Source organism: Carcharodon carcharias, chromosome 5 (assembly GCF_017639515.1).
Source record: "Carcharodon carcharias isolate sCarCar2 chromosome 5, sCarCar2.pri, whole genome shotgun sequence".
Taxonomy (NCBI): domain Eukaryota; kingdom Metazoa; phylum Chordata; class Chondrichthyes; order Lamniformes; family Lamnidae; genus Carcharodon; species Carcharodon carcharias.
The window spans coordinates 12,272,127-12,292,392 of record NC_054471.1 but is presented as its reverse complement, the minus strand read 5'-3'; the positions used below and the strand labels follow the sequence as shown (position 1 = coordinate 12,292,392).

Below are 20,266 nucleotides of genomic sequence, written 5' to 3'. Positions count from 1 at the left end.
ACCTTCCCCGAATCTATGGAATTTTGGAAAATTAATCTATCCCACTAGCCACTTCTTTCAAGACCTTAGGGTGACATCCATCCAGACCTGGGGATTTGTCAGCCCGCAGCCCCAACTATTTGCTGAATACCGCTTCCCTGTTAATTGCAATTTTCCTGAGTTCCTCCCTCCCTTCCATTTCCTGATTTATAGCTATTTCCAGGTGTCCTCTGTAATGAAGACCGAAGCAAAATACCTGTTTAATTCATCTGTCATCTCCCTACTTTCCGTTATCAATTCCACAGAAGCACTTTCTACAGGACCAATGCTCACTTTAACTCTTCTTATTTAAATATCTATAGAAACTCTTGCTATCCGTCTTTATATTACAAGCTAGCTTTCTCTTATATTCTAATTTTCCTTCCTTATTAATCTTTTTGTCATTCTTTGCTGTTCTTTATATTCTTTCTAATCTTCTGACCTGCCACCCATCTTTGCAAGATTGTATGCTTTTTCTTCAAGTTTGATACTGTCTTTTAACTTTATTAGTTAACCACGAATGGTGGGCACTCCCCTTGGAATTTTTCTTTCTCGTTGAAATGTGACCCCCATCACCTCCAGCTCCACAGGCCGAGGAGGGTGCACCTACCCCACGCAGCAGACCCAAAACAGGTGGGGGCCCTCCAGCGGGTGCCAGCCAAAGTCATCACAGACGACAGAGCACAGCAGTCAGCAGGCTGCCTCTACCTCTACTGCTCCACCTCCACTGTGGTTGTTGGGTTGCATCCAGACGTAGCAGTAAGATTAGGGAATCAAGAAAATAATAGGAGCACAACGGTGGCATGGGTGTTCACAACATGTTTGTAATGTTCGCCACTAAATAGAGTCGCACCCGTTGCACATTTCTTGTGTATGCCTCCTTGTTATGATGAGCTGTGTTGCAGTAACTCAGGTACACACCTTGGTCCATATCACCACAGTCTGTGACCCTTTTGCATGTCATTCTTGACATCAGTGATGTCTCGACCTTAATGTTAAGTGTGTATGTGGAACGAATCTCGTTCACATGTTTTGCAGGGTCATGACAAGTTTATTCTTGACTGTGAGGCAGAGGTGTTCTTCTATCTCGTCTGCATTCTTGAAAGGTGAAAGTACAGTGTACAAAGAGAGATGCATTCACACATGGAGGAGAGTCATATATTGTGCAACTCCGGGTGCTCCCTGTCTCTTAGCAGGGTTTTCATGCCATGAGCCCATACTCAGAGCTCGTGTGCGCTGCTGCCAGCCAACTGTGTTTTCAACTTTGAGTGGACATCTGCTAAGCTCACTAGTAAGTGAGGCACCTGTCACTTCAAGGTGATGAAGCTTGGCCCCATTCAGCCATATTATTGTCCTGGTACTTGAACGTCCAACCTTGTACGTCTGTTACCCTGTAGTTGTGTGTCTTGCGGGTCAAGGTTCTCATAACAAACTAGGGATGCAGCGCTGTGCGTTCCTCACCTAAGCACTCACAGAGTCCACAGATGCTAATTCCAAATGGTCATTTCTAGCAGGCAATAAAGGTTTTGAGCAGGAAGCACACATGGTTGCTTTAGACAAAGTAGAGTCCATGATTCCATTGCTTCTGATGAATCTCCTTAAGGGGCATACATCTACGAGACCACTAAGGATCAACTGACAGCTCCTGGCTCTTGTAGGGTGTCATTGTGATGCTGGAACAACGCCTGAAGAGGCAGCACCTTCTAACGTCTGATGCCAGGACGCCCTCCTCCAGTAAGCACCTCATCTCAGCAAGGACACATGTTGCTAAGGGTCTACACACTGCACACACACTGCAAAGTCCTCCTTGCTAACATCTGGGGGCTTGTGCCAAAACTGGTAGAGCTGGCTCACAGACTAGTCAAGCAATAGTCTGATATAGTCATACTCTGAGGATCATATGTTAGAGATAACGTCCCAGACACCACCACCGCCGTCCCTGGGTATGTCCTGTCCCACTGGCAGGACAGACCTTGCAGCGGTGGTGGCACAATGGTATACAGGAGGGAGGGAGCTGCCCTGGGAGTCCTCAACATTGACTTCTGACCCCATGAAGTCTCATGGCACCAGATCAAACATGGGCAAGGAAACCTCCTGCTGATTATCACGTACTGTTGCCCCCTCAGCTGAGGAATCAGTACTTCATGTTGAACGCCATTTGGAGGAAACACTGAGGGTGGCAAGGGCACAGATGTGCTCTGGTTGGGGGACTTCAATGCCCATCACCAAGAGTGGCTCGGTAGCACCACCACAGATTGAGCTGGCCAAGTCCTAAAGGACATAACTGCTAGACTGGCTCTACGGCAGGTGATGAGGAACCAACAAGAGGGAAAAACATACTTGACCTCGTCCTCACCAACCTGCCTGCCGCAGATGCAACTGGCCATGACAGTATTGGTAGGAGTGACCACATCACAATCTTGTCTTCATATTGGGGATACCCTCCATCATGATGTGTGGCACTACCACTGTGCTAAATGGGATAGATTTCAAACAGATCTAGCAACTCAAGACTGGGCAACCATGATGCGCTGTGGCCATCAATAGCAGTAGAATAGTATTCAACCACAATCCGTGACCTCATGGCCTAGCCAACTCTACCATTACCACCAAGCCAGAGGATCAACCCTGGTTCAATGAAGAGTGCAGGAGGCTGTGCCAGGAGCAACACCAGACATACCTAAAGATGAAGCTACAACACAGGAATACTTGCATGCCAAACAATATAAGCAGCATAGAATAGACAGAGCCAAGTGATTCCACAACCAACGGATCAGATCTAGGCTCTGCAGTCCTGCTACATCCAGTCGTAAATGGTGTTGGACAATTAAACAACTCACTGGAGGAGGAGGAGGAGGCTCCACAAATATCCCCATCCTCAATGATGGGGGAACCCAGCACATCAGTGCAAAAGATAAGGCTGAAGCGTTTGCAACAGTCTTCAGCTAGACGTGCCAAGTGGATGATCCATTTCGGCCTTCTCCAGAGGTCCCTCACAGATGCCGCTCTTCAGCCAATTCGATTCACTGCACGATATCAAGAAACGGCTGAAGGCACTGTACACGGCAAAGGCTATGAGGTCTGACAATATTCCGGCAATAATATTGAGGATTTGTGCTCCAGGACTTGCCGCGCTCCCAGCCAGGCTGTTCCATATAGCTACAGCACTGGCATCTACCCGGTATTATGGAAAATTGCACAGGTATGTCCCGTCCACAAAAAACAGGACAAATCCATTCCGGCCAATTACTGCCCCTATCAATCTATTCAATATCATCAGTAGAGTGATGGAGGGGTCATCAACAGTGCTATCAAGTGGTACATGTTTCGCAATAACCTGCTTACTGACACTCAGTTTGAGTTGCACCAGGGTGGCTCAGCTCCTGACCTCATTACAGCCTTGGTTCAAACATAGACAAAAGAGCTGAACTCCCAAGGTAAGGTGAGAGTGACTGCCCTTGACATCAACACTGCATTTGACTGAGTGTGGTATCAGGGAGCCCTAGCAAAACTGGAGACAATGGGAATCAGATGGGAAGCTCTCTGTTGGTTGGAGTCATACCTAGCATAAAGGAAGATGGTTGTGGTTGATGGAGATCCGTCACCTCAGTTCTCAGACATCATTGCAGGAGTCCCTCAGGGTAGTGTCCTAGGCCTAGTCATCTTCAACTGCTTCATCAATGACCTAAGGTCAGAAGTGGGGATGTTCACTGATCATTGCACAACGTTCAGCACCATTCACGACTCTCAGATACTGAAGCAGTCCATGTCCAAATGCTGCAAGGCCTGGACAATATCCAGGCTTGGGCTGACCAGTGGCAAGTAACATTTGTGCCACACAAGTGCCAGGCCATGACCATCACAAACAAGAGAGAATCTAACCATCTCCCCTTGACATTTGGTGGCATTACCATTGCTGAATCCCCCACTAAAAACATCCTGGGGGTTAACCATTGACCAGAAACTGAACTGGACTAGCCATATAAATACTGTGGCTACAAGAGCAGGTCAGAGGCTAGGAATCCTGCGACGAGTAACTCCCCTCCTGACTCCCCAAAACTTGTCCTCCATCTACAAGCACAAGTCAGGAGTGTGATGGAATACTCTCCACTTACCTGACTGAGTGCAGCTCCAGCAACACTCAAGAAGCTTGACATCATCCAGGTCATAGCCTGCTCGATTGGCACGCCATGCACAACATTCACACCACCACTGATGCACAGTGGCAGCATTGTATTCCATCTGTCAGATGCACTGCAGGAATTCACCAGTCTCCTTAGACAGCACCTTTCAAACCCGCAACTGCTACCATCTGCATGGACAAGGGCAGCAGACACTCGTCATCCTGACTTGGAACTATATCGCCATTCCTTCACTGTTGCTCGGTCAAGATCCTAGAACTCCCTTGTGAACAACACTGTGGGTGTACTCACAGTACATGGATTGCTGCTGTTCAAGAAGGCAGCTCACCACTGCTTCTCAAGGGCAATTAGGGCTGTGCAATAAATGCTGGCCTAGCCAGTGAAGCCCACATGCCATGAATGAATTTTAAAAATCCAGCTTTTTCCCAAGAACTAAAGTTAGGCCAGGTGGCCTGTAGTTCTGTTTTCTCTCTCCCTCCTTCCTTGAAAAGTGATGTTACATTTACAACTTCCAATCAGGGGCCAACCTGAAATCTAATGAATTTTTAGAAAATCATAGCTGGCGCAACCATTATCTCTCCACCCATTTGTTTTAGAACCCTAAGGTGTGGGCCATCAGGCCCCAAAGACTTGTTGGATTTTAGTACCTTAAGTCTCTCCAATACTTTTTCTCTGCTGATATCAATTACCTTAACAGTGACAGTCCTGATTGCATAGTTCCTTTTCAGCTGACCAACCAACAACACCCTAGTTTATGGTCTGGTCACCTCTGATAAAAAATATTCAGTTCTTTAGCATGCCTGAGCTATTCACACTGCTTTCGTGTTTCTGACCCTTGTCACTCATCTGTATATTGCCTCCCGAAGAGCTCCAGGAGTTCTCTTACTGCCAAACCGAAAACTGACATTTTTGTGGCGAGTTCTGCTTGCTCCTAAACACACACCAGAAGTTCTGTGACTGTGTCCTGCTGCAGCACAACAAGCTAAAATACAACACCCCTAAATTAGTTTTTATTAGCCATCTTTTATCCCCACTCAGCTAGAGTCTAACTTCTCAAAAATAATGTCACAGACAGGAAATCTAATTATATCCCCTTTCCAGAATTCTCTTTTGTTTCACTTTGATTTAAAAGAATATCCCCACAAAGTTCAGAATTTGCCACATATTCAAGTATGAGAGCGCTAGATTTTTGAGCACTAAGGGATTCAAGGATTTGATGCAGCATGGTAGAATATGTAAAAATTCAACGATGAACTTATTGAATAGTGGTGCAGGCTCAAAGAAGCGTATGTTTTTCTCCTCTTATTTCTTGAATTCTTAACTGCTGCCTAGATGAGGTCAGCAAATTCGCACAAGTTAATGCTTAAACAGAGACTTCCTTCTCTGTATGAATGAGTACCTCAATATCCTTAGTATCAGCTTGGCTCAGTGGGCAGGACGCTAGTGGAGCTCCATGCCAAACTTGAGCACACAATTTAGGCTGTCATGTCTGTGCAGTCAGGATTGCTGCCTTATCAATGGTGCCATCTGACAGATGAATCATTTCAAGTGTGTCCTTGTTTAGAATGACATAAGATACCATGGCACTATTGAAAGAAAATCAGGGAATTTTCCCCAGAGTTGTGACCAGTTTTCTTCCCTCAATTGGACACTCTCTCTCTTGCTCTCACCTGCTCAGATGGCTCCTTGTTCTGCACACCTCATTTCACACTCTCACTGTTTTTCTTTGTGTGTGTAGAATTTGGATGATGGAATTATTTCTTTCTTTCCCTCAGGAGAAGGATTGCTGAAAAGGGTTCAGTTCCTGAGCCAGACCCAAAAGAGGAGAAAAATGTAAGTAGAGGCCTATGCTGCTGGATTCAGGTTTCCAACCATTCACTTTATTGTAACATATAATTCTCCCTTCTTCCTCTCTTTCCCCCAATATGTTCAGAAAGAAGCCGTGATTATCAAATATGCAACTGCCGTACCCGAGGCCTGTGTTAGTAGCCTCTGACTCAGTTGAATCAATGACAATCAGCTGATTTTAACTGCTTTGTAAGAAAGTACCCCAGCCAAAGGCTGTAAGTTAGAGTTTGTCACTCCACAGTTCTGTGTATCCTCTCTAACCTGAACATATTAATCACAATTCAAACTGTTTAAACACTTTCTATTTCCATTGTCATTGTATACCCTGCTAAATTGAATCTGCTTGATAACCATGTAATCATTATGAGTGTTTTACCTTTGAATGATTTGCTTTCATCAGGAAGAATCTGAATCTTCTAGTATGAAGGGCCCAACTGCATCAAACACATCAGGTAGGTGTGAAGCACACATTTATTAACCTTCAGTCCAGGAGGGTAGTTTTTTTGTTTTCCAAGGTTTCATAATAGTAGTGTCCTTCCATTGAATAATTGCTCAATTACTGAGACCATTGTTTTAAATTCCAACAAATTCTCTGCAAAGTCAATGGAATGAGTTCTAAGTTACTGGTTCTGCAAATCAGATATATCATAAGAGAACACTTGACCTCATGTACGCTCCATCCGAAGAGTACTTCCACCTCCAAAATATTGCCCGTTTCCATGCTTGTATCAGTTTATCTGCTGTTGAAGATGAATTTCATTCACCGACTGAAAGAACTGAAGGACAGGATTTCACATTTTAAGACTTGTGCTGTAACAAGCTAACTAAAATCAACATAGATCAAACATTATTTAGCAGGCAACTAATACACTAAAGAAAAGGTAGTTTCACGTTGACTAACGCAACCAAAATGTAGCTTAAGAAATACTTTCGCCACGTGCGCGCTTCTGGCAGATATGTAATATTACAGGAGCCGTCCCACAGTAACTCCCAATGCACAAGCAGGATCACTGCTTCCAGCCATGCCAGGTCAAAACTTCCAGTGTCGTTCAACATTCATTCCACTCTTTATTCAAGTTTTCTGAATCTGATTATTTGCAGCAAGGCATGCCTCAGTGACTTCCTGGTGCTTGAATCTCCAAAAACCCTGCCTGTTCCCTTTCTTCTGAATAGAAACTGAGCTCCCACATCATCCTGCTTGGTTGTTAACACAAAAACAGTCCACCTGCTTCCCCACAGCTGTAGCTTTTCTCTGTGTCTCAAACAGCTGCTGACCTTTTTCTGTGGGATACTTTGATGAGGTGTTAAAACTGACACCCAGCACGTCAGTGGGTTTCTGTTTGAGTTTCTTGCCCATGGCAGCTTAAGGGAAGGAAATCTGCCATCCTTATGTGGTCTGGCCTACATATGACTCCAGACCCATAGCAATGTGTTGATGCTTACATGCCCTCTGAACATGGGCAATTAGGGATGGGCAATAAGTGCTGGCCTAGCCAGCGACACCCACGTCCCATGAATGAATTTTTTTTTATTTTTTTATTCTTTCACGGGATGTGGGCATTACTGGCTAGGCCAGCATCTGATGCCTGTCCCTAGTTGCCCTTGAGAAGGTGATGGTGAGCCACTTTCTTGAACCGCTGCAGTTTTTGTGGTGCAGGTATATCTACAGTACTGTTAGGAAGAAAGTTCCAGGATTTTGATCCAGCGACAGTGAAGGAATGGCAATGTAGTTCCAAGTCAGGATAGTGTGTTGCTTGGAGGGGAACTTTTCAGGTAGTGGTGGCGTTTCCATGCGTTTGCTACCCTTGTCCTTCAAGGTGGTACAGGTTGTGGGTTTGAAAAGTTCTGTTGGAGGAGCCTTGGTCAGTTGCTGCAGTGTCTTTCAGATGGTACACACTGCTGTCATGCATTCCAAAGCCTACCATTTGCTGCATAAACAATTTTTCCCTCATGTCGCTGTGACTACTTTTGTTAATCGCCTTAGTTCTCAAATCTTCTTCCAATGGAAATAGTTTCTCTCATTAACTCCATCTCGACACCCCATGATTTTGAACACTTCAATCAAATTTCCTCGCCATGTTCTCTTCTATAAGCTGACAATCCCACCTTCTCCCATATGTCCACATAACTGAAGTCCCTCATCCATGAGCCATTCTTCTAAATATTTTCTCCACCCTCTCTCAAGCCTTCACATCCATCCCAATGTGCAGTGCCCAGAATTAAACACTATACTCTAGCTGAGACCGTATCAGATAACTTCCATTCTTTTGTACTCTATGCCTCTATTTATAAAGTCTAGTATCTCAGCAGCCTTTTTAACCACTTTGTCAGCTTGCCCTGCAACCCTCACTGATTTGTGCACATATACCACCAGGTCTTTCTGTTCCTGCACCCCCTTTAGAAACATGTCTTTTATTTTATATTGCATATCCTGTTATGATATGACAGGTGGTAATTGCTGGGTTGACCAAATCCCATGGGGAAACTTGGCCAAGCTATCACAACGATTTGCATTTGTATTTTATTATGAGAAGGCATATGTACTGAAGTCAGAAGTAAAGATTCCACTACACCTTTTGGAAATTTTAAATATTAAATTAAAACATTTATTAACAAAAAATAGAAAACTTAAACACACAAGATTATAGTTACACATTCAATTTAGTCTTGTAACATTTCCCAAAAGATTTCTACTTAGCTAGACTTGCAAATAAACACAATTTTACTGACAACAGTCCCTATAGATTCTTAAGCTAGAAAACATCCAGTAATATTAATGCAAGGCATCCACTGTTGCTATAGGGGAGGTATGGCACAAGTTTCTTTCTTCCTTGACAATGGAAATCCAAGGCTTGTAACAAAACCTTGCTTTCTGAAACAAGCAAGCTTTTCTGTGGTTGCTAGAGGCTGCTTTTCACAGTCTGTCTTCACATAGCCCACTCTTCAAGATCTCACATGGCCACTCACTTCATACAGCTTTCAATCTTTCCATAAATATATTTTCTCCCTTTTTATCTTTTTAAACCGATTGTTCTTAACCTTCTTTTGAAAATTACCTTTTCCAGAATCTAAAAATCTTTCATGATGTCATTATGGCCAGCAGTTTTGAGAAAAATAAACTTAATAACTTTGCTTTATTTATTTATGATCTTCACCAGTTGTAAAACTTCCTTTTTCTCTTTGAAATTCAACAGCTAAAAATCCATTCCTCATTTACCTCCTAATGCAAGTTCCTATTCAGGCTGTACCTACTGGGATCCCATCCTGTCCATCTCCACTTCAAAATGCCTGCTTTTACACCTAATCCTTTTGATGATTTAAACCTTGCCTGATTGTCTTCAGTTTAATTAAATTAGTGTCTCTGTCTCTCACTCACACACACACACACACACACACACACACACACAATACATGCAGACAGCCCCCAAAAGCCTGCTTCACAGTCTACCACAATAATATTGGAAAAAAATATTTTCTTTACACTGTTCATACTTCCTATCAAAATGAACCGCTTCACACTTCTCTGCATTAAATTTCATTTGCCACTCTCTGCCCATTCCACCAGCATATCCTTTTGAAATCTACACAGGAACATATGACTTAGGAGCAGGAGTAGGCCATTCAGCCCTTTGAGCCTTCTTCACCATTCAATAAGATGATGTCTGATCTGGCTGTGGTCTCAATTCCACTTTCCTGTCTGCCCCTCCCCATAACCCTTGACTACCTTGTCTATCAAAAATCTGTCTTAACTCTGCCTTGAATAAATTCAATGACCCAGCCTGTACTGCTCACTGGGAAAGAGAATTTCACGTACTAACAATCCTCTCCTCATCTCCATCTTAAGAAGGAGATCTCTTATTCTTAAATTCTTATTCTTAAATTATGTCCCCTAGTTCTAGTAAAGGTCCTCCACATGTTTCCAACATACATTCCCAGTATCTACTCAAGTTTCCTCAGGATCTTATACAAGATATGATAAGATCACCTCTCATTCTTCTAAACTCCAATGGGTATAGGCCCAAACTGTTCAACCTTTCTTCATATTATAAGTCCTTCATCCCAGGAGTAAGTTGAGTGAACCTTCTCTGTACTGCTTCTAATGCAAATATATGTTTTTTCAAATAAGAGACCAAAGCTATACACAGTATTCCAGATTTAGTCTCACCAATGCCTTGTACAGCCGCAGTAAAACATCCCTACTTGTATATTCCATTCCCTTACAATAAATGACAACATTCCATTTGCCTTCCTAATCACTGACTGTACCTATGTACTATGAGAAATGGATGTTTTTTAAAAATATTTTTGGGGAATATTGCGTTATTCTGTGAAAGAGGCTGTGTCTGTGTGTATGATTTAATTAAGCTGGGCAGAGATTAATAGGAAACAAGTTGGTCTGAGGTGTTTAAAACATGAAAAGGTTAGAGGCGTTAGGTTTGAGGTACTAGTAAATAGGTTAGATCTAAAATTTACATTTTTAGATAAGTGGAGAGTTTGAGTATTAAAGGAAATTCAGAGGTAACATGAAACATATTTGCATCTTGCAGGAGTTCCATAGGTAAACAAGAAGTGGGGATATTGTATTTTATTGACCTGAAAGCAAATACATTATAAAGACATGAAAGATTTTATATTTGGAAGTATTTGAGTTTCACAAAATTTGAACTTCATACCCATGCAGCCACTGTTCATTTATTCGATGGGCTTTAACTTTGCGGCATTATTTCATCAACCCTCCCTGTTAAGTTAGTTAAACATTTAAATAAATATGAAACAAAAACAGAATTACCTGGAAAAACTCAGCAGGTCTGGCAGCATCGGCGGAGAAGAAAAGAGTTGACGTTTCGAGTCCTCATGACCCTTCGACAGAACTTGAGTTCGAGTCCAGGAAAGAGCTGAAATATAAGCTGGTTTAAGGTGTGTGTGTGGGGGGCGGAGAGATAGAGAGACAGAGAGGTGGAGGGGGTTGGTGTGGTTGTAGCGACAAACAAGCAGTGATAGAAGCAGATCATCAAAAGATGTCAACGACAATAGTACAATAGAACACATAGGTGTTAAAGTTAAAGTTGGTGATATTATCTAAACGAATGTGCTAATTAAGAATGGATGGTAGGGCACTCAAGGTATAGCTCTAGTGGGTTTTTTTTTATTTTATATAATGGAAATAGGTGGGAAAAGGAAAATCTTTATAATTTATTGGGAAAAAAAAAGGAAGGGGGAAACAGAAAGGGGGTGGGGATGGGGGAGGGGACTCACGACCTAAAGTTGTTGAATTCAATATTCAGTCCGGAAGGCTGTAAAGTCCCTAGTCGGAAGATGAGGTGTTGTTCCTCCAGTTTGCGTTGGGCTTCACTGGAACAATGCAGCAAGCCAAGGACAGACATGTGGGCAAGAGAGCAGGGTGGAGTGTTAAAATGGCAAGCGACAGGGAGGTTTGGGTCATTCTTGCGGACAGACCGCAGGTGTTCTGCAAAGCGGTCGCCCAGTTTACGTTTGGTCTTTAACACCTATGTGTTCTATTGTACTATTGTTGTTGACATCTTTTGATGATCTGCTTCTATCACTGCTTGTTTGTCGCTACAACCACACCAACCCCCTCCACCTCTCTGTCTCTCTATCTCTCCGCCCCCCACACACACACCTTAAACCAACTTATATTTCAGCTCTTTCCTGGACTCGAACTCAAGTTCTGTCGAAGGGTCATGAGGACTCGAAACGTCAACTCTTTTCTTCTCCGCCGATGCTGCCAGACCTGCTGAGTTTTTCCAGGTAATTCTGTTTTTGTTTTGGATTTCCAGCATCCGCAGTTTTTTTGTTTTTATAAATAAATATGAGCTGGCCATCTTTATTTAAGCCATACTTGCCCAAGTGACTGTAATTTTGTCCCAGAATATCATCTGTAAAAGTTTTTCGAATAAACTAACTGGCCTGCAATTGCTGGGTTTATCCTTGCACCTTTTTTGAATAGGGGGATGACATTTGCAATTTTCCAGTTCTTCAGCACCACCCCTGTATTTCAGGAGAATTGAAAGAGTATGACTAGTGCCTCTGCAATTTCCTCCCTTCTCTCTGGATCCTAGGATGCATTCCATTTGATCCTGGTGATTGATAAACTTCAAATGTAGCCAGCCTTAGACATAGACATAGAAAATAGGAGCAGGAGCGTGTCACTCAGCCCTTCTACCCTTCGCCGCCATTCAACATGATCATGGCTTGTCCTCTATCTTAAAGCCATACTCCCGCTCTCTCCCCATACCCCTTGACACCTTTAGAGTCCAGAGACCTATTTCCTTCTTAAATATATTCAGTGACTTGGCCTTCGCAGCCTTCTGTGGTTTTTCTTTTATTCACTCATGGGATGTGGGCTTTGCTGGTTGGGCTAGCATTTATTGCCCATGCCTAGTTGCTTTGAGAAGGCGGTGGTGAGCTGTTTTCTTGCACTGCTGCAGTCCATGTGGTGGAGGTACACCCACAGTGCTGTTAGGGAGGGTGTTCCAGGATTTTGGAACACTCTCCTCACTTGTGCCTTGTAGATAGCGGACAGGCTTTGGGGAGTCAGGAGGTGGGTTACTCGTCAGAGGATTTCAAGCCTCTAACCTGCTCTTGTAGCCACAGTATTTATATGACTAGTCCAGTTCGGTTTCTGGTCAATGGTAACCCCCGGGATGTTGATAGTGGAGGATTCAGTGATGGTAATGCCATGGAATGTCAAGGGGCAATGGTTAGATTCTCTCTTGTTGGAGATGGTCATTGCCGGCACTTGTGTGGCATGAATGTTACTTGCCACTTGTCAGCCCAAGCCTGGATATTGTCCAGGTCTGGCTGCATTTGGACTTAAGAACAAACGAAATAGGAACAGGAGTATACCATTCGGCCCCTCAAGCCTGGTCCACCATTCAATAGGATCATGTCTGATCTTGTGTTTCGATTCCCACATTCTCACCTAACCCTGATAACCTTTGATTCCCTCACCTAACAAGAATCTATCTACCTCTGCCTTAAAAATATTCAGTGACCCCCACCTTCATCACCTTCTGAAGCAGAGAATTCCAAAGTCGCACAGCCCTCAAAGAAAAAAATTCTCATCTCTGTCCTAAAATGGCGACCCCTAATTTTAAAACAGTGCCCCCTAGTGCTGGACTCACCCACAAGAGGAAACATCCTTTTGATGCCTACCTTTTCAAGGCCGTACACAATCTTGTATATTTCAATCAAATCACCCCTCGCACTTCTAAGCCCCAGTGGAATCAAGTCCAGTCTGTCCAATCTTTCCTCATAAGACAGCCCATTCATTCTAGGTATCAATCTGGTAAACCTCCTTTGAACCACCTCCAGTGCATTTACATCTTTCCTTAAATAAGGAGACCAAAGCTTCACTTAGTATTCAAGGTGTGGTCTCACCAATGCCCTGTTGGACAGCTTCATTATCTGAGGAGTTGCAAATGGTGCTGAACATTGTGCAATTATCAGTGAACATCCCCACTTCTGACCTTATGATGAAAGGAAAGTTATTGATGAAGTTGCTGAAGATGATTAGGCCGAGGACACTACCCTGAGGAACTCCTGCAGTAATGTCCTGAATCTGAGAGACTGACCTCCATTAACCACAACCATCTTCCTTTGTGCTGGGCATGACTCTAACCAGTGGAGTTTTCCACCTGATTCCCATCAATTCCAGTTTTGCTCGGAATTCTTGGTGCCATGCTCGGTCAAATGCGGCCTTGATGTCAAGGGCAGTCACTCTCACCTTGGGAGTTCAGCTCTTTTGTCCATATTTGAACGAAGGCTGTATTGAGTCAGGAGCTGAGTGGCCCTGGCAGAACCCAAACTAGGTGTCAGTGAGCAGGCTATTGCTAAGCAAGTACCACTTGATAGCACAATTGATGACCCCTTCCATTACTTTACTGATGATTGAGAATAGACTGTAATTGGATATGTAGGTAGGTAGTAATTGGATATGTCCTGATTTTTTTGTGTACAGAACATACCTGAGCAGTTTTCCACATAGCTGTGTAGATGACAGTGTTGCAACTCTAATGAAATAGCTTGGCTAGGGATGCAGCAGGCTAGTTCTGGAGCACAAGTCTTCAGGACTATTGCCAGAATATTGTCAGTGCCCATAGCCTTTGCAGTATCCACAGGTGATGCTGTGAACCCCCTGCAGGAGGCCGCGATGGATCATCCACTCAGCATTTCTGGCTGAAGATTGTAGCAAATGCTTCAGCCTTATCTTTTGCACTGATTGATGGGCTCCTCCATTATTGAGGATGGGGATATTTCTGGAGCCTCCTCCTCCAGTGAGTTGTTTAATTGTCCACCACCATTCATGGCTGGATATGGTAGGACTGCAGAACTTAGATCTGATCCATTGGTTTGGGATTGCTTGGCCCTGTCTATCACTTGCTGTTTATGCTGTTTGGCACGCAGGTAGCCCTGTGTTATAGCATCAGCAGGTTGACGTTTTTGGGTATGCCTGGTGCTGCTCCTGGCATGCCCCCTTGCACTCTTAAACCAGGATTGATGGTAATGGTAGAGTGGAGGATATACCAGGCCATGAGGTTACAGATTGTATTCGAGTACAATTCTACTGCTTCTGATGGCTCACACAGCCTCCTGGATGTCCAGTCTTGAGTTGCTAGATCTGTTCGAAATCTATCCACTTAGCACGGTGATAGTGCCACACAATACGATGGAAGGTATCTTCAATGTAAAGGCGGGTCTTTGTCCCCACAAAGACTGTGCGGTGGTCATTCCTACCGATATTGTCATGGACATATGCATCTGCGGCAGGCAGATTGGTGAGGATGAGCTTTTTCCCTCTTGTTGGTTACCTCACTACCTGCCACCAACCCAGTCTATCAGCTATGTCCTTTAGGACTTGACCAGCTCGGTCAGTAATGGTGCTACCGATCCACTCTTGGAGATGGATATTGAAGTCCCACACTCAGACTACGTTCTGCGCCCTTGCCACCCTCAAGGTGGTATTCAGCATGGAGAAATACTGATTCATCAGCTGAGAGAGGGTAGTACGTGGTAATCAGCAGGAGCTTTCCTGTTGACCTCATGGTTGACATGATGCCATGAGACTTAATGGGGTCCGGAGCCAATGTTGAGGACTTGCAGGGCAACTCCCTCACAATTGTATATCGCTGTGCTCTGCTGGGTACGTCCTGCTGGTGGAACAGAACATACCCAGGCTTGGGGATGGTAGTGTCTGGGATGATATCTGTAAGATATGATTCCGTGAGGATGACTATGTCCGGCTGTTACTTGACTAGTCTGTGAGACAGCTCTCCCAATTTTCGCACTAACCCCCACATGTTAGTAAGGAGGGTAGACAGGACTGAGTAACTCTGTGGAGGTTTGATACAACTGAGTGGCTTGCTGAGGGCATTTTAAGAGTCAACCACATTGCTGTGGGTCTGGAGTCACATGTAGTCCAGACCAGGTAAGGACGGCAGATTTCCTTTCCTAAAGGACATTAGTGAACCAGGTGGGTTCTTAGAACAATTGACAGTGGTTTCGTTGTCATCATTAGACTTTTAATTCCAGATTTTTATTGAATTCAAATTCCACCATCTGCCGTCGTCGAATTCGAACCAAGGCCCCCAGAGCATTCCCCTGGGTCTCTGGATTACTAGTCCAGTGACAATACCACTACCCCATTGCCTCCCCAATAGGGAATTCCACAGGTTCACCACTCTCTGAATGAAGAAGTTTCTCCTCATCGCAGTCCTAAATGGCATATCTCGTATCCCAAGATTGTAACCCCTTGTTCTAGATCCCCCGGCAAGAGAAAACATCATTGCTGCATCCAGTCTGTCAGAATTTTATATTTTTCATGAGATCCCCTCTTATTCTTCTAAACTGCAGTGAATACAGGCCTAGTCAGCCCAATCTCTCCTCATACGACAATCCTGCCATCCCAGGAATCGGTCTTGTGAGCCTTCGCTGCACTTCCTATATTGCAATTATATCCTTTCTTAGGTAAGGAGACCAAAACTACAATCAGTACTCTAGGTGTGGTCTCTCAGAGGCCCTGTACAGCTGCAGTAAGACATCCTTGCTTCTGTACTCGAGAAGTCCTCTCACAGTGAAGGCCAACATACCATTTGCCACCTTAACTGCTTGCTGCATCTGCATGCTTGCATTGTGATTATTGTACAAGGACACCCAGGTCCTTTTATACATCAACATTTCCCAATCTGTCACCATTTAAATAATACTCTGCCATTCTGTTTTTCCCAGCAAAGTAAATAACTTCACACTTATCCACATTATATTGCATCTGTCATGTAGTTGCCCATTCACTCAACCTATCTTAATCGCCTTGAAGCCTCTCGACACCCTATTCACCTCTCACATTTCCACCAAGTTTCAAGTTCCCTCATCTAAATCATTAATATATTGTGAATAGCTAGGACCCAAGCACTGATCCTGTGGTACCCCACTAGTCACCACCATAAATGAAAAAGACCCATTTATTCCTACCCTTTGTTTCCTGTCTGCTAACTAATTTTCAGTGCATGCCAATATATTATCCCCAGTACCATGTGTTTTAATTTTACACACTGACCTCTCATGTGGGGCTTTATCAAAAGCTTTCTGAAAATCCAAATACACTACCTCCACTGGTTCTCCCTGATCTATTCTGCTAGTTACACCCTCAAAAAAAATCTAGTCGATTTGTCAGACATGATTTCCCTTTCATAAATCCATGTTGACTTTGTCAAATCCCGTTGATATTTTCTAAGTGTCCTGTTATCACATCCTTTATCATAGACTCTAGCATTTACCCTGCTACTGATGTAAGGCTAACGGGTCTATAATTGCCTGTTTTCTACCCCCCTACTTTTTTAATTAGTGGGGTTACAATTGCCACCCTCCAATCTGCTGGGACTGTTCGAGAATCTATAGAATTTTGGAAGATGACAACCAACACTGTTACGATGGCCGTCACCTTTAGTACCCTGGGATGTAGATTATTAGGCTCTGGGGTTTTATCGGCTTTCAGTCCCACTAATTTCTCCAGCATTACTGTTGTGGTATTAATAATTTCCTTCAATTCCTCCTGACTCGACCTTCAGTTCCCTAGCATTTCTGGGAAGTTATTTGTGCCTTTCTCCGTGAAGACATAACTAAAGTAGTTGTTTAATTGCTTTGCTATTTCCTTGTTCTCTATTATAAATTCTCCTGTTTCGGACTGAAAGGGACCTACATTTGTCTTCACTAATCTTTTTCTTTTTACATACCTCTTTAACAATTTTTAGCCCATCCAGTGTCTCAATTATTGCCTCTTTCACTGACTTTGGCAGCCCATTTGTTAGTAAAGATAGATGCAATGTGCTCATTTAGTATCTCAGCCATGCCCTCTGCCTCCTTGTGTGTAAATCCCTTTTTTGGTCCCAAAGTGTCCTCCTTTACTTGAGTGACAGCCATTCGCTGACTCATTCCTCAAGGCAACGTCTTGACCAATCAAGGCCAAGCTGCCCGGTTTAAATTTCAAACAATGCTCGGCAGTTAACTGTCAGTCACCATCAATGGTGCATTCTACATGGCAATGCGACTTGCCAACCAATCAGCACTCTCTCCACATACAGTATAAATTTTCGCGTTATATTGGTTTTCTTGCGAGTGTCCTAATGAGAGCAAGACGAAATGTTTAGACATGTCTCTTTTTTCAGCAATACTCGAATTCTGTACTACCAAACGACTATTCGGTATAAGTTTCCCAATTGACATTTGAGCCACTTGGCCCACCTCATTCCTCAGAGCTAGATTCAGCAATGACTCCTTCAGTGAGCTGGAAACATACAACTGCTTTAGTTTCACAGATAAAAGTGGCATGGCATTGGAGGGTAGCTGGAGCCTATGGAACAACAGCTCAGCACAAGTCAGTGCTTTCTTTGTGCATGAGCCCAGATAATGACAGTTACTTAACTCTGGAGGACATCACAAGCAAATCTGTTCCTCCCATTCAGCTTCAGATGAGAGGAGGATATTTGAGCGTGAGGGAAGAAGAAACCCCTCAAAGCTACCTTTTGCACAACACACACATTCTCCATACTTAACAATTCTGCTCCAGTTGTTACAGGTGAAATTACAGCTATTCAATGAAAACAGTTCCTAACCAATTGCACAAGCTTAACAGAGGCAGTGTTTTCTTGCTGCTTTGAGATAGTAGAGTCTTGTATTATTGCCACCTTGGGGAAAAAAAGACTCATTCAAATGCTTGCTTCCATTTCCTTTCTTTCTCTCCTTTTGAGTTTTTTTAGACATTATTTTGTGTGTGCTCGTACTGTCTTGTACTGGGTCGTTGTTCCATAGGCTCTAGCTAGCCTCCAATGCCATGCCATTGGTTTTAATTTTCAAAAGTTCCCTACATTCTGGAAAGATCCCATCAACTTGGAAAATAGCAAATGTGACTTTTCTATTCAAGAAAGGAGGGAGACAGAAAGCAGGAAACTACAGGCCAGTTAGCTTAACATTTGTCCTGGGAAAATGCTGTAATCTACTATTGAAGTTTTGATGGAGTACTTAGAAAATGGAATCAACATAATTTTGTGAAAGGGAAATTATGTTTGACTAAATTATTGGAGTTCTTTGAGGAAGTGACAAGCAAGTGGATAAAGAGGAACCTGTGAATGTGCTGTACTTAGATTTCCAGAAGGCATTTGACAAGGTGCCACAACAAAAGTTACTATGCAAAATGAGAGTTCATGGTCTAGGGGGTAACATTTTGGCAGGGATAGAGGATTGGTTAGCTAATAGGAAACAGCGAGTAGGCAAAATGAGTCATTTTCAGATTAATAAAAGGGATCAGTACTGGGGCTCAACTATTTACAATTTATCTCAAAGACTTGGACAAAGGGACTAAATGTATGGTTGCTAAATATGGTAGGATAGTAAGTTGTGAAGACGACATAAAGGAACCTGCAAAGAAATATAGACAAGTTAAATAAGCAGGCAAAAATTTGGTAGATGGAGTATAATGTGGAAAAATGTGAACTTGTCCACTTTGGCAGGAAGAATAGAAAAGCATCATATTATTTAAATGGAGAGAGATTGCAGAACTCTTAGATGTAGAGGGACCTGGGTGTCCTGGTACATGAATCACAAAAAGTTAGTATGCAGGTGCAGCAAGTGATTAGGAAGGTGAATGGAATGTTGTTGTTTATTGCAAGGCAAATGGCATACAAAAGTAGGGATACTTTGCTACAGTTGTACAGCGCGTTGGTGAGACCACTTCTGAAGCACTGTGTACAGTTTTGGTCTCCTAATTTAAGAAAGGATATAAATGCATTAGAAGTAGTTCAGATAATGTTCATGCGACTGATACCTGGGATGAGGGAGAAAAGGTTGAACAGGCTGGGCCTGTATCCATTGGAGTTTAGTAGAAGGCAATCTTATTGAAACATGTAAAATCCTGAGGGGATTTCACAGGGTGGATGCTGAAAGGATGTCTCCCCTTATGGAAGAGATTAGTACTTGGGGACACAGCTTAAAAATAAAGAATTTCCCATTTAAGACGGAGATGAGGAAAAGTTTTTTTCTCTGAGGCTGAGTGTCTTTGGAATGCTCTTCCCCAGAAAGCGGTGGAGGCAGGTCATTGAATATTTTTGAGGCCAAGGTAGGTAGATTCTTGACTAACAAGGGTGTCAAAGGTTACTGATGGTTGGCGGGAATGTGGAGTTGAGGCCACAATCAGATCAGCCATGATCTTATTGAAACGTAGAGCAGGCTTGAGGGGCCAATTGCCCCACTCCTCCTAATGTATATGTAACATATGTATACATGTACAAGGAATGCAGTAGGTTAGCATGCAAGTACAGCAAGCAATTAGGAAAGCAAATGACATGTTGGCATTCATTGCAAATGGATTGGAGTACAGGAATAAAGAAGCCCTGCTACAATTGTCGGCAAGACCACATCTGTGGAGCGCTGTGTGCAGTTTTAGCCTCCACATTTGAAAAAGGATACACTTGCATTGGTGGCAGTATAGCAAAGGTTCACTAAATTGGCCCTGGGATGAGTAAATTGGGTTTATATTCTCTGGAGTTTGAAAGATTGAGAGGTGATCTCTTGAAACAGACAAGATTCTGAAGGCTTGCTGGGGTGGACGCTGATGGATTATTTCTGCTGGTTGGGGAATCTAAAACATGGGAGCACGGTCTCAGAATAAGGGCCCAATCATTTAGGACTGAGATGAGGAGAAATTACTTCACTCAAAGGGTTGTGAATATTTGGAATTCTCAATG

At 43.3% G+C, this 20,266-nt stretch overlaps 1 protein-coding gene across 1 annotated transcript in view; it reads left to right on the top strand.

Moving 5' to 3' along the window:
• enah (ENAH actin regulator) overlaps nt 1–20,266 on the top strand; it is a 566,884-nt gene that overhangs the window by 428,683 nt on the left and 117,935 nt on the right. The window contains exons 9-10 of the mRNA XM_041188077.1: nt 5,936–5,993; nt 6,409–6,460. Coding sequence (XP_041044011.1) covers nt 5,936–5,993; nt 6,409–6,460 — 110 coding nt within the window. The remainder of the gene's footprint in view (nt 1–5,935; nt 5,994–6,408; nt 6,461–20,266) is intronic.